Source organism: Pyxicephalus adspersus, chromosome 2 (genome assembly GCF_032062135.1).
Source record: "Pyxicephalus adspersus chromosome 2, UCB_Pads_2.0, whole genome shotgun sequence".
NCBI lineage: Eukaryota > Metazoa > Chordata > Amphibia > Anura > Pyxicephalidae > Pyxicephalus > Pyxicephalus adspersus.
In genome coordinates, this window is record NC_092859.1 from 86,714,217 (window position 1) to 86,740,208 (window position 25,992).

Below are 25,992 nucleotides of genomic sequence, written 5' to 3' on the forward strand. Positions count from 1 at the left end.
AGTGTAACTTTGCTTAGCTTATTGACTGAGATGAACATTCTAAAAACAAGAAGTTCAAGTAGGACCACAAGGGGAAACATAACAAGTTCACAAATGCAGTATTCATTGTAATTGGTACCATAGACATTTGTAAATTGTTTATTTAAAGTCTATTAAGATCCTCCACCAAGGTACACTATGCTGAATAGTCATCAAAGGGTATGAAGTATGCAGTTGTTAAAAATGTCTTTGTATGCTTTAGCGTTATCAGTACCCTTTAGTAGCAACATCTAAATGTAATACTTTTGGGGAATGTCCCCATAATTATTCCCCTATACTGCAAAAGCAAAGACAATGTCAGTTGAGGCAAGTCAGTATTCTGAAAAATGACAGTGCTACTTACTGGAGTATAGCTGGCATTAATGTAGTCTGAGCATGGGTCATCATCAACATTGGAAAGTTTCACTCGTGTGAAATCATCTACAGATATAAAAAAAATGTAAGGCTGGTTGAGAACAAAAGTTTTAAATTCTTCAGTATTTGTATTTTCTTTTAGTTTATTACATAAGTACAAAGGTAAAATACATAGGTAATACACAAAAACCATAATGGAAAAACCCTTGATTAATAGGGGACTAAAGTTCCACTTTAAGAATCTGAGAACAGGAAGGGCTTTATTGCAGAAAAGGACAGGTGATGTGCAGCCAGGTTGGTTGCTAAAGTAGCCGGCATATTCCAGCTTCCCTTGCGGATGCTGGGACTGAACTAACTCCCCTATGCTTCCACGGAAATTATGTCATCCCAACCTAGCCAAGCAAGATAGCCAAACATTGGAACGAAGAAGAGAAGAAGGATAGAGTATACATTGGGTTAGTTTCCCTTTAGGTATGCTGTAACCAGTGGTAAACATGCCTATGAATAGCAGCAGGTTTCCCTACATTGGGAAAAGCCAAGGAACTTGGAGCTGCTAAGGAGCCTTTCATCAACTGTTGAATGAATAATATGATTCCTACTGGTCTTTGCAGCTTACTTTGGGGGAGGTCTTTAGAACATAAATACACAGTATTATCAGGGACATACAGAAATGATGAAAGACATTTTATCAATACTATGCATAAAATCCAATAGCTTCTATATTCCATTATGCATTTAACACCTTGAAATCTCCAATAAATAAAAGAGCAAAACTCAATCATTCTGGATGTAACAAATGCAATAAATCACCTATAGAGATCACATACTCAAATGTGTATGCATTTTCTGTGTGTCTATGCCTGCAACTCTTGTATGTCATTCCAAACGCAGCAGAGAAACATTATAGGTTGCCAGGAATACTCACAAGGCAGTATATTGTTGTATCGATTTTTTCCTCTGTTCTCTGGTAAAAGTGCTATGTCAAAAGATTGGTTTCGACCAACATCTTTCAGGTCCTGAGTAGACAAATGCAATGAAACACATTTAACATCTAATTGATTTGTTGCTTCATCACAGTGTGCTGAACTGATTATTAAGAATGCCATTTTACAGAGGAATCACCAGTTGGTAAAACTGTAATTTTTTTATACAATATATCTGGGCCCTGAAGCAGGGAGTAATTAACAACTTTTTCTTTGTGGACAGTGTCTGATTCCCCTTGATTCCCTGCTTGTCCATGGTGCACTATGTGTTATACTGTGCTGTTTGGGTACTGATGTTGACTACAAATCACACCATGGATTCCAAAACTGGATATAACCAACACATTTTAGATCTTGCCTTAACCACAGCAACTGCCAAAACCCTTGATTTACTCCTTAACCTATGAGACGTTTATTGAACTCTATTGAATTGATTCTCTGATTCTATATTGCTCATCATTCAAAGTTTCCTTTAGTGATTAGATATCTGAATACATCAAACTTTGGAATCTAATTGTAAAAAATAGCATTCTCCTATGTATATTTCAAACAATTGTCATGTGCACAGTAACATCAAATGACAGCCTAGTGTTACCTCATATTCCTGGGAGAGCAAATAATTGGAGTCTGCTTGAAGTTTGCTGAAATGGGCTTCAAACTGGTTTGCTTTGATTGGGCTAAAATGTAAGTCAAGAAGTAAGTAAGAAAATGAAGAAACAATCTGTAAACATTCTTAGTTTGCTGAATTGTACATTGAGTTCATACCTTGAATTTCGCTTGTTCCTACAAAAAAACAATAAGTGAACATGTAGTTAGCAAAAGTATATGTACATGGAATAATAACTAAAGCTAAACATTCATTACCTTCAGTTTTCTAGCTGTTAAACAATTGACAATAGTGACAAAATATCTTATCGAGGCTTTGTGATCATATTTGTCCCATCTGCTTTTAATATATAACTAACTTTTAAATAAATTATTTAAAAGTTAGCAGGTAAATGTGCTGATGGTGATCTAGTGTTGTATTTCAGATTTTACACCTTCCGAAGCACCAGTGCTCAATGATGACAGATCAAAAGGATTTACACACTACTTTTAATTATACATAGTTCTCTAAAACTGTCTATCTAGGATTCCCAAAGGGGATAGGGAAACCTTTGTTCTCACCTTAGAGCTGTCATGGAAGTACTGAAGATAAAATCTAACACATTTTATGTTTCAGTGGAAATTTGTAAGCTGAATATAGCATGTTTTTTTTAAGCAGCAAAGTTTTAATAGCTGGAAGCACTTGTGTACTGGTAAAGGCTCTATGGGACCTATTCATTAGGGAATGCTTGATACCCTGTTTGCCTACCATTAGAGGGGAGATGTAGTAGGCTAGTACTAAACAAGTGGTGCCAATTGCCCAGAGCTTGTTATCATTATGTATTTGGCTTCCAATGACAATAGGTATGTATGTAGGCAGGTATGATTATGACAGTGACGTACACACTATGTCCTTTGCCATGGAGGTGTTATTCTGCACTGAAGTCTGTAGTGAAGTGGCGATGGGGCGGATATGTTTTAGTTTAAAAAATACAAAAAAATCACCTTAAAAACAGGTTTAGTACTGTGAACAAGTCTGTAGAGAATCATTGAATTATTTAGGTAAAAGGGTGACAGTATCTGGGCTTCAATACTATCCCCAATATCAGCATGCTGGATGTGCAAAATGAATTTATCTGATAAACATGCACAATTTATGAATAGGGGACATGGTACAGTACGGACATTTTCCCTTTGAAGAACAGATTATGGCCAAATCTAGCTGACCTGGTAAATGTCTTTCCTAATACACCTTGTGTATTTATGGCAAAACATTGTTTAGATACTTTAGTAATCCTTCATAGACATTTACCTTCATAGGTCATTCATAGACCTTTCAGTCACATCACTTGGCTGAAGTTACTGAAGTACTAATGGTATAAATAGCCTGATTTGCATTGTGAAAACCCAATTAAACTCTCTTCAATCTAAAAAAAATCCTAAAAAGGCAAAGGTTTGGCAAAGATAAGGAAAGTATATCTTACCCTTTATGTCCAACGTTTAGATGTACAGATGATGTTCTTTCTCTCCGCACATTTAGATGTGCATGCATTTGATCTTGATCATAGCTAGAATACAAGAAAGGAGTGATATTTGGGGTATTCTTATTTAACAATAGGTATCATTCTGTGCTGTGCACTTATACCACTTGTGTTACATGTAGGTTAGCCATTGAATAGAAAACCTCTTCAACATTCATATCCTGCAAATTATCTTTCATGTCTTACAATTCACTTTGCTCTTTTCTAGCCCCATAGGGTTTGTCTCAAAGCTGCCTGCCTCCTTTCTGAACATTAGGTTTATTGTTCAATAACAAAAAAAATCAGATATAGATACTGGCTTCTATTGTACTGTTAAAAGGAAACAAAGAAAAAAGGGCAGCAGCACGTAAGTGTAATACGTAAGTGAAAGAGGAAACCAGGAGGATACACAGCATGTATTCCCACGTGTATAAACCTATATTCATAACCAGTAAATCTTTATTGAATAGTGTGTCTTTGTTTTTTCTACTTAAATCTTTAACAAGGGTAGATGACAACATACCAATAACAAATAAAATACTTGATTTCATTGTTGCAAGACATCACTCATTATAGGTGCCATTGAGGAAAGGATGTTACTGCTCATTTAGAAAATGCTACCAAAGGCAGACAGTTTTGGTGACAATTCATAAAATATCTATTCATTAAGCAATGTGTAAATGGTATAAAAAGCCAGTTTTGATTTTTAATAGTCAATTTCTTTGATACTTACACTCTTCTGCATCTCTGACGGCAAATCAATAAAGCTGTGACTCCGATTAAAACAACAATGAGGAATAAACCAGCACTCACACCTTCTATGACTCCAACAAGAGGTTCTATAAAAAGAAGTGTTTGAAAATTGTAATTATTCAATTTCATAGTGAATACGCTTTATTCGTTTAGTAAATCAACCACACTGTCTCACCTGCTTCTGTTGTGATGGGCAATGAGAAGAAAGTATCTGCAAACAAGGGCTCTGAGAAATCCTTTAGATCATCAGAAAAGAGCTGTGTAAATGCTCTAATACTAATCCTATTAAATAATCAAAAATAAAAATTGTCACATAAAATAGTTATCTTTAGGTATTTAGGAATCACCCAAAGTAAATCGGAAAATCAAAAATGTAGGTTAAATAGAATATCAGCCATATAAGAAAATGATGTCAGTAATTTTAAACTAAAGACAAATATATATGTGTTTGTGTGTGTGTATTCTGGCTACACTAAAAATACATCCATATTATAACATCTTGAAGTTATTATATTTTATAAAATGATTTCATATATTTTGTAGTATTACACAGAATTAGTAGATGAGATGTTCTAAACACTATAAATACTTTTTCAGCAACTCCTTTTTTTTCTGTACTGCAAAATCTGGCAGCTGCTAACCACATTTCCAAGTAAATTAGATGTTCTAACTGCAATGAAAGCATTGCCAAAAATCTAACAAAATACCACTCTTCAAATTTTATTGTTTGTTCAAGGTACATATGTACCAATCTTCTAAAGTGTTCCTTTTGACTAAGTGATCGTTGACATTACATGGATATTTTTTTTTTTAATTGTTGGTTGACTTCTGTGTGTTTTTTCAACTAGTTTTCAACTAGTAACAAGTAAGCTTTCTATAGGTAAAATGATTAATGGTTTAACACAATAATGTTAGATTTAAACACCTACAGAACCACTATTATAAAAAAATATTGAGATTAACTGGATATAGTTAAGTCAGATAATAAAAGATACATTTATTTTTTGGATCTCACGTTTTAAGGCAAAAATAAAGCTTTCTTATTTTGCCCAGTGATGATCTTTGGCCGTCTTGACTGGCCATGCCAGTCTTTGATTGACGTAACTCCCATGCAGGCGTGGACATTGCCTGTCCCTTTCTGAAATAACCACCTGCCTGACCCTTTATTTTGTATAGTGGGACCTTAGTTCAACTTTAAATAGTTATTTGCAGACCAATCAAAACTGACAAAAACAAGGGTTGCTGCAACAAACCCATGCAATCCTGGCAGAGATAGGTCAAATTCCGTGTCAATGGGAGTGGTTGGGACTCTTTAGTTACATGTATTTCTTAATAGTAACTTTTAGCTGCGACGATTGTTGTCTGAGGTTCTGTGGTAGAATTTTATATGTTTTTGGTTTCCACATACTAATATAAAACTACAAAGAGTATATATATATATTTATAATTGGTATATTTTTCAGCACAGAACATTGTCCTTTTTTTGGTACGTTGGGTTTGTACAGTTGGGAACAGTTGACATTTTGCTTAACATTTTAAATGCTTGCTTTGACAGTGAGTTATTGAACTGTTGGAAACTCAACACGGCTTACAATTAATTGAGAGAATATATGGTGTACATTCACACTCATACAGTAAGCAAGACCATTCCAACCTGTAAGATGTTCTTGGTTTTAGTGGGCCATCACAGAATTGTATCTGATTGTCCTCACACTTTCCTCCTAGGATTTCCATTTCTCCCCCCAGCTTGATTCTGACAGGTTGGATATTGTCATCTGGAGTTTCAGCACATTTGCTTCCAAAATAGTTTGTTTGATAGACTTTAATTGAGTTGTTCCTTTTGTAATCATTATATGTTGGCAGGGGGTGAATTGGCTCTGGCTTGATGTTTTCATTGTCTGTGACAGGTAGAACAATCCAAACAGTCTATTAGCACAAATCACCAGATATTGCTTTCATCATAACAGTACTGTTGCATGTCTTCTATGTACAACAGATACCTGCAAAGTGTACTACAATTATATTTACGTCTTATTTTATCTCATTCTGTGAGTTAGGACAAATAAGAAGATTTTTCAAAATATGTTAGCAAATTTAATAGTCAGAAAGCCAATATTTTACTCTAACTAATATTCAGTACAGCCCTTTGGATGACAAAATTTGCTAGACTTAATGTCACAGCTAAAAGGAATAACATATTTATCTTAGTACTTACAGAATATCCCATCAAATGTCAAATGTTTGCTAAGTACTTTAGGTATTTAATAAGGCTTTCAGACTGAATACTGATAGCTCAAAAATGTCATACTATGAAAAGTATGTTATAACTGTTTATGGAATAAGTTGTGTACCAGATTTTCATTTTTTAATAAGCAACAGTGTTGCTAAGTACAAGAACGTATCCTTAAACCACCCGAGAATAGATGACTAGGCAAGGTTATTAGATTAATATGCTCTAGTGGGTTCCAGCTCTCACATCTATACACCTACAATGGACCAGAGCAATTTTTGCATTTATACTATGGGCCTGTTTATATGCCAAAAATGCTGCCATTGCTTAAAATTAATACATTATTCACATAAATAACTTTTTAATGCAATTTATAAATTTATACTGTGTATACTCGAAAAAATAACCAATTAAAAAAAAAAAACAGAATACCTACTTTTACTTAAAAAAAAAATCTGGAAAATTACATTGATCTATATAAATAATAAATGATAAATACATCTATGATGTATACAAAAATAAAAATGAACTCAACCTGTATATCTTTTTTCCTCCTTTTTACAGATTAAAGTATTTTGTACTTTTGAGTCAGATAAAATGGGTAATTTGCTCCTAAATGACCTTTTGTGCAATCATATGTAAACATATGATTTTGGTACAAAGCATTGCAAAGTAAAAAAGACTCTTTTTTTTGACTTGCTGCAGCCTCTGATGCATATTATGAGACATTTACAGTGTGCAGTAAAATCAGAGTAGGCAATTTCAGTACAGGAGAGAAAACTTTACAACTGTACTAGACAGAAGATAAGACTAAAGTTTGGATCTAAAGTTTCAGCTATAAATTGTTTGGTAAAGGCAGGAGAAAATAAACATCTCTATCAGACAGGAACTTACCATCTGCTTCAGACACAATCACTGTGAAATATTTGACTGCTCCATTGGTGTCACTAAACCAGGTGCAATTAAAACTAAAGTGAATTGATGACTTGCTAATAAAAGTATCTATTTTATTCACTCTAATATGGATAGGTGGTGCCGGAGGTCCTGAAAGGCAAAAAAAAACAAAAAACGTTTTTCATAGTGAAGAACAAATAATCTAATCAAAGACTTTTTATATTGGTCATATACATTGCCAAACACTAAGTACATTCAAGCTGAACTTTACAGCATATATGTGTTTTATGTATATACTATATAAAAGACTATGCTTGGTGCAGGGGCTTTTATGGTGCCAGAGATTGCATTGCAGAATTATATCTATATATCAGTATAGAAAACAATTCTGTATGAGAGAGCATGAGATCAGATATCAGCAGAAATAGATATCTTTCCTTGGTAAATATATATGTGTGGCTTTTTAGAACTTTAAAAGTTATATAGACATTTAATAGAACAGAACCAGAACAAATGTTATCTATGATAGCTGGCTGTACTACATTCAATGGCTTGGCATTAATGTGGACATTATATGAAACAAATATTTTTGGAACAGCAATGGGGACCATATGATCTAACAGAGTACTTGGTTTCATATGTTCTGTATAAAGTTAGCTGTTATTACTTACGGTCAATCATGGTTATGGTGCTATCCTCCACCACCTGACTTATCATGTCTGCAGAGTGCACTTTGATGGACACTACATATCTTTTGTGTGGTTCAAGTTGCATGATTGTAAGGGTTGACCTGTTTTTTTCAATCCTTTTTGAGTATTCCACCACATCAGAGCCATTCTTTTTGTACTCAATGCTATATGCATCAAAATCAGAATCTGGGGGTGTCCATGAGCAGGAGATGGCAGTGGAATTTTGTGGCCGGCAATGAAGATGTTGTATTTTGTCAGGTTCTATGAATAAAGACAATTTGATGTGCTTAGTAAACCATATAGTTCCCCTAAAGAATCACATAACTATTTTAATCTAAAGAACAGCTTGTGGTCACACAGTTTCACAGAGAATAAATGCTATTACTACATGTTTTTAATGATTGTTGAATTCTTGATCAAGTAACTTATCCCAGAATACATTCACATGTTCTGTTCTAAAAGGTACTACATAATGGCTCATTGGAGGGCTTAAAACTTCCTTTCTCACTGTTCCCCAAGGCCTATGCCATATGTTAATACCTTCATACTGCTAAGAAGATGGTCCACAAGCCTATAACAGCTGTATACAGTTTACAATTTTTGGCTTAAGAATAATATGCTGTATGTATGCTGAACATCAGCAGATCGGGATATGTGGTCCAATGAGACATAGCATCTTTATGATTTAGTATGATTTCAAACTTTGCTGGATCTTTATTTAGTGGAAGGCTTTTTAGTTTCTTTAGTTTCTTTAGCTAAACATGAAACAATGGTTATACAGTGCACCCTTAGCAGGGTTGTCCTAGAACAACAGGGTTTTTGAATTACAGTTGGCCAGTGGGGTAAAAAGGAACAATTTTTATAACAGAAAATAATTGCATCATTCTGGAGATATGTCATTGAAAAAGAAATGGAAATACCTCCTGCTCTAAGAAGGCTGTACTGTGCTGGAAAGTTGTCCCTCTTCACCATAACTATTTGTCTTACAGTTAGACATTAAACTAGTCAGCAAATTTTTATGGCCATCAGGCCATTTCGGGGGTGGACGGGAGCACAGTAGGCCAGCTCTGCCCACCACCAGGGAATGCCTCCTGAAGTGAAATCCCTCTCCTCCATATGGCATTAGGCCTGATCGGCCAGGTCGTTAGGCTAGAACAAACCGCCGGCTAGGCCGTATCTGGCCTAAAGACCGGTGTTTACCGACCCCTGCATTAAGCAATGGTGATACTATGGAGAGTTTATTATACTTTTTAGAAAAGACCTGGAAACAGCTGAGACTAATGTGCTCTGGTTACCAGGTAATATTTGTAACTAGGAATGAAAAACTATATCCCACCAAAAGCACTGCAAAGTCTCCAGGACCCAGAACAGAAACAGAAAAAAAACATTGCTTTCTTCAAATCAGACCCTGGATCACCTCACCATTGTAAGTGAAAAACAAAAGCTGCTGTTTTAAAATGATTTCTTAACTACCACCGTCTATATGTAAACTCTACTTTGGTTTAATAATTATCCAAATATATAATATAATATATATATATATATGTTTATATATATATATATATATATATATATATATAAACACAATACTGGCCATAGCCCACTCACAGCTGATCTGTACAACTGCAAAGACCTTCTAGTAGAAATAAATAGCCTTTATGTTATCTGGACTGCAAAACACATACATATTCATTGGCATTCTATTAAAATTTGTTTATTTTGTTCAATATTACTTACTTGTTCTCACTGTGCCAACAGTGGGCTGACTAAAAGTCTTCCTCATATTTCCACTAACACTTTTCACACTGAATTTATATAAACGCCCCGGTCTTAGGCCGGTAACAATTCGACCATATGACTTTCCAATGCTGTAAGGGTTAAAAACCACCAGTGGGTCAGACGGTATCCATTGAAGTTCAAAATCATCATAGTCAGTCCATTCTGGGGGTCCCTGCCAATGTATTGACACAGAAGTGTTCTTCACATCAGTAAATGACACCAAATTGGGTGCTTGAGGAGCTGTTTGGAGAAAAACCAAAAAATATATTGACTTCTGTGTCAGAGAGCAACATTGCTATTTTTATCATTATCATTCATTTATCTAGGTATGACATATATATGATGGTATTTAAGAAAAAAATATACTGGTCTTTGAGTTAAAGATTCAATAAAAGAACGAGGTATTGATCTGAAGAAAGACGTTTAACTACATCTGCAGTGTTTTGTTAAAATGTTTCTTCTTGCTACTAAATTCCCTTGATATAGCTTGACCTTAATAGTGATAAAATGATATGTAATATATCAACTTTCAATACAAGGCTGACTAATGCTCTTGATTTTTTATATACTGCAAAAAAAAAAATCCTTTTTGTGACCTTTTAGAGTAGTCACACAGGGCAAAAAAAGTACAAAAGGTATAATAACAAATATGGCCAATAAAATCCTATGATTGGGCGTATTTCTGAAGGATATGATCATCCTGTTTAGGTTACAAGGCCAACAAGTGTTTTATTTAAAAAGGAACTTCTAGGTTAATGATTCCTTACTGTGAATAAAAGACTAGAACATCCGTAATCTTTATACTAGCTTCAATATATCCTAGGAAGAGCACTTCAGTGTTCAACTGCAGATGTAGTTTTTGGCCGCTGAAGGCTTGGTTTAGCAATCTGTACAAAATATTAAAGACAAGAGGATATCACAATTGTTTTTTTTTTATTATTGTTAGTGTATAGTGTTTATTGGTATTGCCTAGGGCATTGAGCAGCTTTTTCCAACCAGGTTTCCATTGAATCCAAGGGTTCTTCAAGTGGTTGCTATGAGTTAGCTCTCTTGCATTGTTAACTCCCAGTTCTGAGGTAATGCATTGAATTCATAGCCTCTCCCATATTTGTGTGGGTTTTGTCTTGATATCTTCACAATATTAAAAAATATACTAGTAGGTAGAGTGGCTTTCTTCAGAAAACTCCCTAGTGTGTATATAGTGTGTATATACTTGTATATAGGAGAAAGAGACTGATGTTAATGCTTTTATGTATTTTTGTCATTTCTAGCAAAATATTATGGTGCATATCATTACAAGAAATAAATATACAGAAAAATAGCAATAAGTACCTGTTCTTGCATCTGCTGTAGCCTTATTAGACAAATCACCGCTGTGTGTTACTATGACCAATTTGTAAATTCTCCCAGGAACCAGCTTTTGGAAATGATATTCACTAAGGTCATTGCCTTTTAACTTTTCTTTCTGTGTGCCATTAGGGTTATATAGTATCAGTTCATAGACATCCACATCTCCTAATGCCAGATTCCATGTAAACCACAGGCTGTCAGAAGTATTTCTGTTTGAGGCTTGAAGAGATGTTACAGGGGCTGGAACTGGTAAGAAAAAAGGTTATCAATAAAATGTATATACAGTGGAATAAGAATAAGAATAGGAACAAAATCTTCTTCTAACTTTAAAGTATCTAAAGTGCCTTCTGGTATGTTCATTAGACTTGTAAAGTCATACAATGAGAGTGATTTACTAAATAATTTCAGAATCTTCTTTAAATTGTGTAAATATTCACTTCCATTATGCAATTAAATCTGTTTTCACGTTGCATACCCCATTATGTGATGATGGGAATTGCTTTATACAAGACTTGGTAATTGTGGTGAACAGTTATGAAATAGTTTCTCAAATTAGTGTCAGGGAGTGTTAAATATAAAGGTTAAGGCTAAAGGAAGAGATAAGAATTATATTTCAATGTTAGTATTATGTTAGGGGTTTAAGGGTTTAATTGTAAGTCAGGTGTGTTGGGGTGATTCCAATAAAATTATATTTTTGCATCTAACGTCTGATGTGCTAAAAACCTAAATTTTTTAAAAGCACTGAATATTAATGTACTAAAATCCCCTCCAAATTATAATACGATACATAACTAAATAAGGAAACATAATGCATGCATGCCGTGTTACATAATCATATTGAATCATTACCTGTCCTCCCATGAATTGAAGACTCATTTGTCAAAGATCCACTATGAGTAACTATGACCATTTTGTAGAGGCGGCCTGGCAGCAGTCCCTGAAATGAGCAGTGTTGTATAATTTGGTTTTCAGACTTCCTGTCATACAGCGTATTGTCTGGGTTGTACAAGAAAATATCATAAGAGTCCATTTCTCCCTCTGAGCTTGTCCACGTGAACGACAAACTGTCTGTGTTATTCCCTGTGATCTTTAGATTGGTCACTGCAGCTGGGACTGAAAAATACAATATAAATATACAATAAAATATTAAAAGGATCAAAATTGAAATGAAGACTTAAAAACCTGAAGCATAACTTAACTGAAGCTAGATTATCCATCACCCTATCTATGAGGATCATCCCATACCTATAGTATAAGTAAGGATCTAATACAGTTACCCAAAATATGTAAGAGGTACAAAAAAGCATCACAAATTATAGTTTAAATAACAATGTTTGCATGCCAAGCTCTTTCATTTATTACAAATACATTTCACTTTACTTAAGTCAGACCAATAATAGATAAATGTTTTGTGTTGAGGAATAATTCACTTTGGAAAGCCAGCAGCTAAATACACAAATGGAATACATACATGGACACGTTAGCATGTTTTTTTTGGCAACATGTGTATCCATTGTACACTTGCTCAGGGTCAAAATCCTTGATATCTATTGTACAGATTCAAGATTATCAACCTTGATATCATTTTTTGGTCCTAGGGAACCTCTACTAAAACCAGTTTCTTTGTTGTTTCAAGGGGACCCATTGCTAATTAATATTATTTAGGGATATTGGAAGAAAAGCCTTTAATGCTATTGACCAGCAGGAAGAATGCTTACCTTTATAGTGTTGACTAAAAAAGTGGCCGCCCGTATGGACACAACCCACCCACTCTCTTTTGTTGCGTCCACAGCCCTGCGCTACTGTCCTCCCCAGGATGTCTAGCAAGCAGGTCTGAGCCTGTGACGGGGGAGTGGGTGGGTTCTGGCATCATCATGTCAGTTTGGGGGAAGTTTATTCCCCTTTGAGTGACACATGGCTCCCTGCACATGCGCGGTCCGGATTCCGTGGATTTAGTGGTCTGTGAGGTCCAAAATGTTGGCAATCACTGAACTAGAATACGATCCTTATAGACTATTAAAGTGTCATTCAGCTGGCTCTACCAAGTGATGTTGGTTAAAGAGGTATGCAGACTTTATTAGGTGACAGTTTAAGGAACTGTGAAAACCTCTAATGGATCCTTGGGGTTCCACAGAACCCAGTTGGGCTGGTATACATAATTACAAAGGATGATATCAGGGCAGGTTCCGAATTTATATTAGCTGGATTTAAAATGTGACTGTTTTTTGAATAGCACATTATTAAGCTAATAATTTCTGCTTGGAATTCAGCTTTAAATGTGCCTAATAGAAGGTTAGTTAGAGAATTAACAGGGAATGTAGATTTGTTTCAACTTGGTTGGTGATTAATCGCTTTTGGCTAATGCTTATTTATATTGTGTTAAAAACAAACAGTTTAGACAGCCTCAGGCATTTCTAATTATGTGTATACACATGATGTGATGAGCTATTACACTTGCACACCCTCAGTGAGTCTCATTGTGTTCTGCTAAACTGTTCCAGTTTGTATGTGAAATCCATAGTCTTTGGCAAACATCTGTTTACCTGTTCTTCCTGCTGCTTCTTCTGCTGTGCTGAAAAGACCGCCGCTGACTGTGAACACTCGGATCCTGTACATTTTTCCTGGAACAAGGTCTTCAAACTTATAAGACCTGGTGTTAGCTGGCACAGATTTGTTATGCACTATAGCTCCTTTATCGCTGAGAAGAAGGAGATCATATCTGTCTGCAATGCCTGGCGCACTCTGCCAGCTGACCATCAGCAAGTGACTGTTGTACATATTGTCCACTGTTAGCTTGTTAATTGTGGCTGGTACTGGAAAATAAAGAAACACCCGCTTGTCACGTTATTAGGACATATTACTGCAAGCATACAATAGAATGGCAGAATGCATCTGGTTGCAAATAACAGTGCATATTGGTCAGTATAGGGTCATTTTTACAAAAATCAGTGACTTAAATTAAAATTTAAATTTAAATATGAAAAAATAAAATTATAAATGACAGTAAAGGAATCCAACCAAATATTTCCTCATTTGGTATTTAAAAAGGACATGTTCATCATCATATATTTTGAATATATTCCTGTTAAGCATAATAAAGCATGACTTGTTTTACTGTGTTAACTGGCAACAACTTCCCATAAAATAAAATGCTCAGTCTTACTTGTTCTTCCAAATGCAGTCAAGTTTTTGTGTAAACCTCCACTGTTTGTCTGTACAACAATCCTGTATTGCTCCCCTGGGTCAAGGTTGTTGAAAGTATGTTCGTATATGTGCTTGGATATAGTGTGGGACTCTAGCTGGTGGTTCTGGCAGAAGATGGTCACTGTATAAGAATCGACATCCCCACCCCCGGGAGTCCAGTTTACTTTTAGACTATTTGTTGTTCCATGGGGTGAAATGTGAATACTCTTTACAGCACTTGGAACTAGGATAAAAAACAAAGAACACAATCAAGTATTTACAATATTTTATTGCAGTCTACTGCCAATAGTTTCAAAGACTTTTATTTTACTGCTTTATGTTTTCATTTATTGATGAAATTATCTGAGTGCATTGATAAAAGAAGCAAACTTCCATGTCTAGTATTTTATATGCTGCATTGACTTGAAAAAGAAGAAGAAATAAATACAAACAAGTCATATCTATAATCTTTATCCTAATTTTACCTATACATTTATATAATAAGCATTACATAGAGACAATAAAAGTGAAAATAGGAGATAAATCAATCAAGGGGCTGTTTGTAAATGGCGCTATCTGCCTGACGGTCCACAAAGTAAAGCTACATACACACCTGCTTTATAGTCTTTGGAAAGGATCTTTCACGATCCTTTCCAAGGGCTAAGCACTCCATGGTGCATGAACAACGCTGTACATACAGCACCATTCTGCTCTATGAAGAAGGGTTGGGGGAACGACGGAGCGGCACCCCGCTGCACGCTGTCCCCCTTTACTTGCATTAGGATCGTTCATCGTCTGTGGATCCGCCAGGATGCGCACTGTACACGCTTCAGATTCTCCCTGAGCCAATTATCGGGCGAGAACCATTGGAAGTGTGTACATAGCTTAAGAGCTCGTGTTGACAGGTGTTTGTTCATTCTCTTCAACAATTCCAATGCAAGCATATTGGAATGCAAAACTTGCTTGGAGGGGGCCAAAAACAAAAGTCAACTAGAGGTCAAATGTCAAACTGATGCCATAAACACAAACCCAAAGCTCAGCAACACAATCCCTAAGAAGCTCTGCTGTTTGCCTGAGCTGGATATTGTAATCTACTTATAGTATATTTATTTATATGATTAGATTACGAAATATGATAAGACATAGCTTTTCTATTACAGAATCAAATTGTTTTTTTGTTGTCAACTTTGTTTCAGTGTCTGTATTTTATTTTTCGTTTTACATGATAATACTTGTAATAAGGCAAACGGGTCTGCAGAAGGTCCCTACCTGTTAATCCCTCCACAAATGTTGATCTCTGTGCATCACCGCTGAAGGTGAGCACAACAATTTTGTAGAGACGACCAGGAATGAGAGAGGTGAAACGGTATTCAGCAGCTGTGTTACTCAGAGTAATGGATGGAAGGACCTTCATGTCATTGTATAGGAGTTGAACTTCATAGCTGTCAACATCACCATCAGCACTTGACCAGGTCACATGGAGCTCCTCACTGCTTCTGCTGGCTAAAGTTAGCTTTTTTACAGCTTCTGGAACTAAGAAACAGAATAATTTATTACATTACATGGCAATGACACAGTAATGACACCTTTGTATTATTGCTTTTGGAAATGCAATTATACTTACAGGTTCTGCCATTTGCCATAACATTGGCTTCATACTTTCCACTCTTAGTGCTAACAGTTATGCTATACAATCGGCCCGGCACTAGATTAGAGAATACACATTCATTCTCTGATTTGGAGACATTTTTTATATTAAAAAATCCATTGTTGTTTTTAATAGTGACTTGGTATTGATCAAAATCTCCAGTGGCTCTTAGCCAAGATGCCTTGAGGTAATCACTTCTAGCCGCATTGCTCACTGTTAATCCCTGCACAGCAGAAGGAACTGGGAAAAAAGTAACAACAATTATTCTAGTCTTCGAAACAAATAAAATATTATTTACAATGTTCAACATTCACCGTCACCGGATATTACCAACTGTATGGTACATTTTATAAAACTAATAAGGGTAGGGTAAGCTATAGTGTAAGCTACAAAACTAATCCTTATTACATTATTAGAGCAAGGGACAACACTCTATAGAGCAAATCTTTCAATGAAAAGTTAAAAATGTATATATACAGGAAATATGATGGTGGAAATATAGATCCAAGGTTAGTAAGCAGTGGATTTTTTTAATAACCTGAACATTTTTTCTTACCTGTCCACTCTTGGCTGAAAGAATGATTTTCAAACTTTCCACTGCGTGTGATCACGGTTACATTGTACAGGCGTCCAGGAGTGAGGGAGCTGAAGGAGCACTCAGTGACAGTTTTTGCTAATGTACGAGGTGGAAGAACGTTACCATGATGAGATAACGTTACTACATAGGCATCAACGTAGCCAACAGCTGGAAGCCATGATATGCTGAGGTAGGCAGTTCGACCAAAGTTATTAACAGTAACTCCACTTACACTGGATGGAACTGCAATTCAGAAAAATAGATCAGGTTAACTTTAGCAATAATATTGTTTTTTTACATTTCCTTACATGTGATTGATTATTCTTCTAAAATGCATTTTCACCACATTAATTAAGCTGCAGAGTGATAATTTGCTTTACTAAGTAACAGTCTAGTAAATCAGTCCCAAGGTCAACATGGTATTACTGTTGAATGTTACATATACAGGTAGTTCCCGAGTTAAGGACATCTGACATACGGATGCCTGCTAGATACGAACGGGACTTCCCTGCTCAAACCTGTGCAGGGCAGAGGCTTGGATGGGCGGTTTGCATGACTTGCAAAAGAAATGTTTTGCTAAACACAGCTGAGGTTGTGGGTGATGTTAGGGGGGTGAGCTCTTCTGTAACTTTTTATCTCGTATGTAACCCAGGGACTACCTTTAGTTACATAGTAAGTCGGAAAAAGACATACATGGGAAATAAACCACTAGGGAAATAAACATACTACAACCAGCACCCCAAATAAACCATAAAAGCAAAGATGATACAGAGGAAGGCACAAGAAAACCCTTATAAAGCATGGTTCAATTTGCTTCAACAGGGCAATTTGTTGTTGTTAATTGTTTATTTGGTTACCGCTTAATAAATCCATTTTTTTCCTCTGTCAGTTAATACATGTTTACAAAGATACAACAAAATATATTGCAATATATAGTAAAGTGCCGCCTTATGCTCCTTTACCTTCCTGTAATTATTAGTAATCTGCATGTCCACCAACTACACCATCTATACCTAAACATATTATAATCTGATTGTACAACTTTTTTTTAGATCTTTCAAACATATGTAGCCCTAGGACCTCCTTGCATGGTTCTAAAATTATAATAAAGCTTATTATGTTATATTAATGTTCTCAATAATTTGTTTTTTTTTTTAGCCAACATTGCATTTACTGTTCATACTTGCTTCATTAGTGTTCCTTTACCTTTAGAACTCTTTGAATCACTGACCTGGAACAAATATGCAGATCAGAAAATGATATTTAAATCAGATGTCCTTTTCTGCATTCTTATTTTAGGTCAGTAAATTGAAGCAAGAGGGTCAGCATACCAGCCAGGCCACGTGCAGAATGACAGAGCCATTAAAGCTTTCATGGTTTTCTCAGGAAATGATTCTTTTAAATCCTATTATACAATATTTGTAATAAAAAATGTGTTGATCTCTAATAGTTTGTATTTTAATAAAATCTCCATTGCCCTCTGCTGGTCATTGGAGAATCTTTCTGCCACTATGTGAGTGAGCACACACGTTATCACTTCTTGCCAAAGTCTTTTGCCGCTATTTGTCCTGTCTATTGTCTGAAAGTATTTAGCTATGTCCCTTAAGTACAGGACATAATCACTTATGGGAAGGAAATTGCTTGATTAGGTTCACATAACTATGAACCCCACAAACCTGCTGATCTTGTGTAATTAAACATTCATTCTTGACTTAGGTCTAATTTCCTGTGCATAGCCTTTTCACTTAATCTGTATCCTCTCTCCTTCCTAAAGATCCTCTTGGAAATGGTACATTTTCTTTTTTCTATCCTCTTGTGCTTGCCTCCTATAATTTTAGCCTATTCCAGGTTTACCAGTACAATGGGATTGAACATTAAACATCATTTACATTAATTAAACAAAACCAGACTCTGAGCTGTATTGAATTGGCAAAAAACTTAACAATTGTTATCTAGACCATCAAACCATAGAAACATTTTCACTTAGTACCCCAACACATACTACAAAAGGGCCTGATTTATAAAAGCTCTCCAAGGCTGGAGAGGATACACTTCCATCCGTGAACTAGTAAATTCGGATATGATTTCCTAAAAGTTCTTTGCCATCTTTTTCAATCCTGAACTTGATTAATTCCAGGTTTTCTGGATCACCCAGTATTGTTTACTTTGTAGTATGTATTGTGTATCCATTAAAATCTCCTAAAGCCCTCATTTTAATGGAAGAGACTAAAGCCACGTAACTTCAGGCCATGACATGGGGGAATGGAAAGCTGCTTAACTTCTTCTCTTCAACTCTGAAAGTAATCTTCTCTAGGGGTTGTGCAGGAATGGATGAAAGCACAAATATACCTGTCACTCTATCTAATGGAGATGAAGCTCCTCTTTATGCTGGAAAATACCTACCATACTATAAACAAAGTATGGGGAGATCAGTCAATTTTGCCTCGGCTATATTATTTCAAAAATTCAAAACTATGCTATTGAGAAAAAAATAGCTAAAACTTAGTTGGCCTTTCTTTCATACATAAGATTTTTTGTTCTTAGATTTCTCTTTTTTAATTCGTTCATATAACAGTAGATCAATGCACTTTTACATATATAATAAATTGTCTTACCTGTTCTGCCCTCTGCCAGGGCCTGTCTAGATGATATTCCTCCACTTACTGTTGTCACCACCACAGAGTAAAGGCCTCCGGGCTTCAGGGAGTAAAACTGATATTTGCTGGTGTCACTGGATACACTTTCATTCTTTATGACAATATGTTCATGTATCAGCAGGACCTGAAAAGAGTCCACATCCCCACGACCTCTAGTCCACTCAGCATGCAGGCTGGTAGATGTTCCCATATTTGTTAAATTCAAATTAAGGACCTGGGAAGGAACTGTACAGAAGATACTTGTTTAAGTGTTGTATTGCTAAAGCAGTCAAAAAAAAACATAATATTTTCTTATAATTATTCTTGATGTACTAATATAATGGTACTATATCCTTCTGACCTACAACAGTAATATATTGCTGCTTTTAAATAAAAGAAAACAATTATTTACATTTGCCTTTTTTTAGGCAGGTACAATGTGAACTGAATTATCTATCTGTACCTGGGGTAGATGTCCCCAGGCACCTGCTTAGGTTTAAAGCTGAGTACACACGCGCAATATTTGTCGTTGGAAATTAATGACAAACGACGGTTCGTCCAAAAATTGTTAAAATAAAAAAAAACAACGACGACGATGAATGAGGATTGTCACTGGAAACGAACGACCGCCCCGCTGGATCTGATTGGGCGATGATTGTTCGCAATCTATTGTGTGTATGGTTGTTCAGTGATCTTGGATGGTTCTGCAGTACACTTTCTTCTTTACGTGTCACTTACTGCTTTGTTCAAATGATCATATGTAGCATGTGTACATCATTGGTGGAATATATCCGAACGATCAAATCCTTTCAGCATGTACAGAATCGTGCACAATACAATCGTTCAAAATAATCGTGCATAATCGTTGATCTGTCGTTAGTCGTATGTTTTCTAACGACAATTATTGCACTTGAGTACCTAGCTTTAGAACTTGGAAGAATTAGCAGATATATCAGGAGGTTGGATAAGTGGGTGTACATATATCCATATATATCACATTTTTGCAGCAGTTTTAATGACCAAGCAAAAACTCAATGAACTATTTTTGCATTATAACTTAAAACATAATATAACACAAACGACATTTTAGAACATCAATAAACCATTCTATACAAAGAAAAACATATCTCACAATAACAAAGATGTGGGGAAAAAATAAAAAAAAACATAAAACCATCTTTTTGGCCACTTCACCTACTATGTATGTCAGAGCTGTATACCTTGGGGTCAACAGCAGTTATTTGTATGTTATCAGCCCTGCCTACTATATAAAGTAAAATAAAATAGTTAAACTTTACCATTAAGAAAAAAAAGGTTCTGCCACTGGAATATAAAAATATGGTTTTGCTCAAACCAGTCTGCTTAAAGTGACATTTTTTATCTTTACATAATCCTACAATATCATTAAATGGTAACAAAATGCTCTGTGGCCCTATTTGGTATCATGTTAAAGAGGGAGTGTATGCTCATGCATTAATGTTATCAGCCTTTTCCTTCCTGTTTCCCTTAAACCAATTCCCTAGAGTTTTCCATCCCACCCTTCCTTTTATTGGTCTGCTTTGCAAGTTTGTATGTATATGTGTTGAAATACTGTAGCTGGTGACACTGTGTGGAAGTTAAGATAGCATTCTGTCAACATTCATGTCAGTCTCCTATGGGGAATAATAGAAAAACAAAGGCTAGCCAGACAGCTGATTATCTACCCCAATTCAATACAATGCGTATTTTTGGTATATCGCTAGGCTATCACAAGAATGCGATTTACCTGCAATAATGTCATTCAGGTGGCTGCTTCAGGTCGGGTTCATAAATAATCTATTTTATGGGTGAGTTAAAATGTGTTTTATAAATATGTATTACAGCCCTATGAATATACTTTAGTAATAGACTTCTATTTTATTGGGCCCAGGGACTTATTACATTTTTTTATTTATTGTTTATACCTATATGACTAAATGCCAGCCAGAAGACTGAATTCCATTACAAGGGTTTTCTTGGTGATGGGAATTTGCACTCTCACCTGTTCTTCCTTCAACAGAAGTCCAGTTATTGAGATCACCACTTATACTGGTAACTTTGGCTGTGTACTTTCTTCCAGGCACCAGATCAATAAAGGTGAATTCCTTAGCTTCCTTGGCAAGAACTTTGTTGATGAGTGTAAGATCCCTGTCTGCAAGTGAGACCACATAACTGTCCCACTCCGCAAGAGGAGTCAGCCATGAAACAGTGAATGAAGACTCATTGGCATGCTTAACTCTAAGCTGCAAGACAGGCTGAGGAGCTGCAGAAAAAGAAACAATCACATGAGTAAAATAAAACACTGGAAAATAAATACATTGCTTTTATGTGCTGCCTGCTCACATCTGATTTCTTTACATATATATTATTCTAACTAGGGAAATTCAGCCTGGGGATCTTTGGTCAGATCATGAACCCCCTTAACTGGATATAACTTTGACCATTTTTTTTAATTTTAATTTTAAATAGCCTCCTGACCTGGTTTGGCAGCATTTCACTAACTAAATAAAGAAATAAGTTAACACATATTTTTTTCTAGATGGAACCATTTTTAATGATCCATTATAACTGTAATAAACAATTAATAATAATTTATCTGCAACATCTCTTTTCGGAGAAGTAATGAGCACTCCTAACTTTCTGCAGATTTCTGCTGGAGTCAGATTAAAATAGATGCCAAAGAAAGTGTTGATATACCACAGTTGACGTATCTGCTATTACAGCATGAATTACAAAAATAAAAGCAATTTGCATTCAGATGGCAGATTTTGTTTCATGTGTGACAGATTTGCATTAAATGTGAATTTCAGAAGCCTCGGTGGTAATCTAAAAACTTGGCACCTCTAGTTACAAGCACTTGTGCAACCATGACCAGATTGGATTGGAGCATATTCAGAAGTCATGATAGGCAGAAATCTAATATGGATAGTTAGCTTTTCTGTCATCAGTGCACCCACAAGCACTAGGTTCTAGCTAGAAGTTATTCTTAAAGTTTATCAAGGCCACAAAACCTAAAAGCCATATTTGTCAAAAATTTGAGGCGTTGGAGCATATGCAGACGTCTTTGTCTCAATCACAGGCCTAGGCATTCATAAAAGGCAGAAATCTAATATGGATAGTTATCTTTTATGCCATCAGTCCACCCACAAATTTAGTCCAGATAATTATTTTGTGTAATGTCCAGATATTAATAAATGTAACTAAGCCATAAAACAAAAATTTTATATTTGTGAAATATTTATATTTTCCACATAAAAGGCTGACCTGTTCTGCCTTTGCAGTACACATTACTTGTTAGACCTCCACTCTCCACAACAATTGCAATGTCATACTGCCTTCCAGGTATGAGCGTTGTGTCCTGGATAATGTACTCTGTAAAATGTTTTTCCAGTGTTGTGTTTAGTAAAACCAGAGTTTGGCTGAAGAGCAGCACATAATATTTTTCCCAGTCCCCGGCAGGGGGCAGCCAGCTTACACGCAGAGATCGGATGCCATTGCTGGTCGCTTTTAAATCTGAAACTTTCTCTGGGACTGTAAAAGACAATGCAAAGAACTGTAATGAAGAATGATGAAAATATAATTTACACTTTCAATCTAAAATCTCTCAGAGATATACAGTGTAAACCCGGCCATATATTTATTATTGATTGACTGGATAGACTGGGTTTTCCAGTTTATTTTGGAACAAATAAAAAAAGATTACTAAAGTTTACTAAGATTACTAAAAGATTACTAAAATGTAATTCTACCAATGATTTGCCCTGAACTGTCCAGCACACATACACAAACCGTGGCTTTTCGTACATTGGTGCTTTTTCCAGGTAAACAGGTATATACATAGCTAAAATATCAGAGCTTCTAACACACAGGACAACCCTGTATAGCAAAGAAGGATAAAATACAGGTTTTGTCCCTTTCACTGACTGGATGCTGAAGTTACAAAGCAGCCACAAATGAGATTTGTATTAAAAAGAATATCATTCTGTAGGCATTTCAATATAAATAACAACATAAACTACTGGCTCTTGGGTACCATAAAGCATGCCTAACCTTTACAGCCACAAAAAGATTCACAGTTTTGTGTAAAGATGGGCCCAACACAATAACCAAAAAAGATTTTAGGTTGTTACACATAGCCCAGAGCAAAAATGACACACAAGAGATAGAATACTCACCAGTTCTTCCACTTGCCATCTTGTCACTCCTTAAGTCCCCAGCAATACATGTGACATTAACCTGATAAAGACGTCCTGGTGTTAACTCATTAAAGATGACCTCTGTAGAAGCAGAATTCAGAGTTTTGCAGTACTTTATTAAACCTTGTTCTGTCAAAGAGACATTGTAATAATCCAGCATGCCTTCAGGGGCTTTCCAGCGAACTTTCAGTGCGGTAGAACTTCCATCATTCTGCACAGTTAGGTCAGAAACCTCAGCAGGAGCTATCAGGGGAAGCGTTAAAAATAAATAATTATATGGGCAAGTCAGGTTAGCAGGAATATTCCAAAACTCAAGCGAGATATACATGATATATATACATTTATTGGTATACAAGATCACATATCAGAACACTTCTGCAAGCAAGGGGAATGTCAGAAACTCATGCAAATAGCAAGGGGTGACCACAATTGATTCACTCTAATAGGTAGACAGCAGTTTTTTTGTGTCTGAAAGTTTTTATGTTCTGTACACACATGTCCACACATCCTTGGCAGGATATAACAAGTCTCTGAATATAACAAATATATGTGAGTAATCATTTGTCCAGTCTGAAAAGAATCATCAATCCATTTGGTCAAAATTCAAGAACTTTCACATACTGAGAGCACTGATTTCCCATGTCCATCGTATTCATAGATTAAGTTACTCATCTGTAAAGTCTACCCTTTACTGTTAATTTGGCACTGAATTGCAGATAAAAAAAAAAAATTTCCATCCTTTATTGGTAATACCCATGATATACTTTAATTTTATGATCTTTGAATTTGTTTGCTTAGTTTTCTGCGTTGTAATGAATTAACAATAAAACTTTAGCAAAATGACCATGTTAATAATGACAATAGCTATATAGAAATATACATAATCTTAAGTCTTAAATTAGGTCTTAATCTTAAGTCCTAATCACTTAATTATTGTTTTTAATGCTTCCTGATCAGTATAGCTCTTTTCATTCATTACCTGTTCTCACTAATTGAGAAAATGCGTTCTGTAAACCTGCAGCTTCGGTGATCACTGTGATATTATAGATATGTCCGGGAAGAAGACCATGAAAAGTGTGCCAAGTAACTTGTGAATCCACCTTGACTTCCTTTATTGTCCTCTCTTGATTCCATAGGATCAGCTTATAGTTCTCTGAAATTCCAGAACCAGGCTTCCAGGTAATTTGGATGCTGTCTGATTTACTCACAACATTAATAATATTTACAGGCATTGGGACTAAAAGGAAAGAAAGAAGACATGTGTTACTTACTTATATAGATACTGACTCCCAAGTAACAAATATTTGATAGAAACCCAATATATAAGTATATACTGCATAATAATCTTCTCATAACATAGAAATCCAATATATAAGTGTGCACTGCATAATAATCTTCTCATAAAAAATTTACAATATAAAAGAAATACTCTAAAACCAATGGGGAGCTATCAACACAACAATGAAAAGTAACCTGCTCTAGGAGAATTTAGAGGCTTCCATTGCTCACCTTAGATACACCAAAGCCAGAAGTGTAATAAACACATTAGCAAAGTACATTACTAGAGTTATTTTTTTACCCCAAAACACAACAGTCAGGTTTCTAAACATTTAGAGCCTGATTTATTAAAACTCTACAAGACTGGAGAAGATAGACTATCATGTATTTATTAAAACTCCTTTGCTATAAGTTGTAAAATGTTTTTAATCCTGCATGAGATCTATGCCAAGTTTGCTGGATCACCCATGTCCTCCAATAATAGTCTATCTTATCTAGCCTTGGAGAGCTTTAATAAATCAGGTCCTTAATGTGTGTTTGTAATGCAGAACAACCAAATAAACAACCCATACATTGAGAGCATGTATAATCCCCTGTGAAAGAACACCCAATGCTACAAATATAAATAGGCTGAGTAAACTAATCATACCTCACTCCACTTTAGACAATATTAGCAATGAAATAATTTTTGTACAGTGAATATTTTCGTCAAGCAAGACGAGCGGTAAATGTACATAAACTTAGTGGAATCCTTTTTTACTGTACAATTATTACCCATGTCCAATATAACAGGGGCAACATCTTACCTGTGGAGGCATTGATGAAGATTGTAGGGGTGCTTTTCATCCCAGAAGTAGCCCGTATATAAACAATATATTTTGTTCCTGGATTTAGGTTTGTAAACATTGCTTCTTTTACTTGACTGTTGCCAGGGACATCATTCTTTTGGACATTTTCTCTTTTATCATTTAATAAATTTAGTTCATATTGATCTACCCAACCTAACGACGGTTTCCAGGAAACCTGAAAACTTGTTGATGTGATTGTGTTTCTTCTCACTTCAAATTGTGAGGGTGGAAGAGGGTCTAAAATATAGAAAATAAAATGAAATATAAGATTATTATTTAGGTTAATTGTTTCATGTAATCTGTCTTTTTCAGTCAATGATAACGTAAATGTTTGTTAGGTTTGTGTAGGATCATAAGATATCTGTACAGGTGGCTCAGTGGGTAGCACTCCTGCCTTTGTAGCACCAGGGTCCTAAGTTTGAACCTTAACCA

The 25,992-nt window shown here is 35.5% G+C and overlaps 1 protein-coding gene across 2 annotated transcripts in view; it reads right to left on the reverse strand.

Annotated features, from left to right (window-relative positions):
• PTPRB (protein tyrosine phosphatase receptor type B) overlaps positions 1-25,992 on the reverse strand; it is a 73,057-nt gene that overhangs the window by 19,494 nt on the left and 27,571 nt on the right. For both annotated transcript variants that reach the window (XM_072401365.1, XM_072401366.1), the window contains 24 exons: positions 25,519-25,797; positions 24,414-24,671; positions 23,414-23,677; positions 22,503-22,769; positions 21,241-21,501; positions 19,200-19,466; positions 16,564-16,827; positions 15,984-16,247; positions 15,629-15,892; positions 14,340-14,603; positions 13,720-13,989; positions 12,026-12,289; positions 11,159-11,422; positions 9,785-10,066; positions 8,030-8,308; positions 7,359-7,508; positions 5,889-6,132; positions 4,410-4,516; positions 4,215-4,320; positions 3,446-3,529; positions 2,142-2,159; positions 1,972-2,053; positions 1,319-1,409; positions 383-459 (listed from right to left, as the gene is read on the reverse strand). In XM_072401365.1, the coding sequence (XP_072257466.1) occupies positions 383-459; positions 1,319-1,409; positions 1,972-2,053; positions 2,142-2,159; positions 3,446-3,529; positions 4,215-4,320; positions 4,410-4,516; positions 5,889-6,132; positions 7,359-7,508; positions 8,030-8,308; positions 9,785-10,066; positions 11,159-11,422; positions 12,026-12,289; positions 13,720-13,989; positions 14,340-14,603; positions 15,629-15,892; positions 15,984-16,247; positions 16,564-16,827; positions 19,200-19,466; positions 21,241-21,501; positions 22,503-22,769; positions 23,414-23,677; positions 24,414-24,671; positions 25,519-25,797 (4,970 nt within the window). The remainder of the gene's footprint in view (positions 1-382; positions 460-1,318; positions 1,410-1,971; positions 2,054-2,141; positions 2,160-3,445; positions 3,530-4,214; positions 4,321-4,409; positions 4,517-5,888; positions 6,133-7,358; positions 7,509-8,029; positions 8,309-9,784; positions 10,067-11,158; positions 11,423-12,025; positions 12,290-13,719; positions 13,990-14,339; positions 14,604-15,628; positions 15,893-15,983; positions 16,248-16,563; positions 16,828-19,199; positions 19,467-21,240; positions 21,502-22,502; positions 22,770-23,413; positions 23,678-24,413; positions 24,672-25,518; positions 25,798-25,992) is intronic.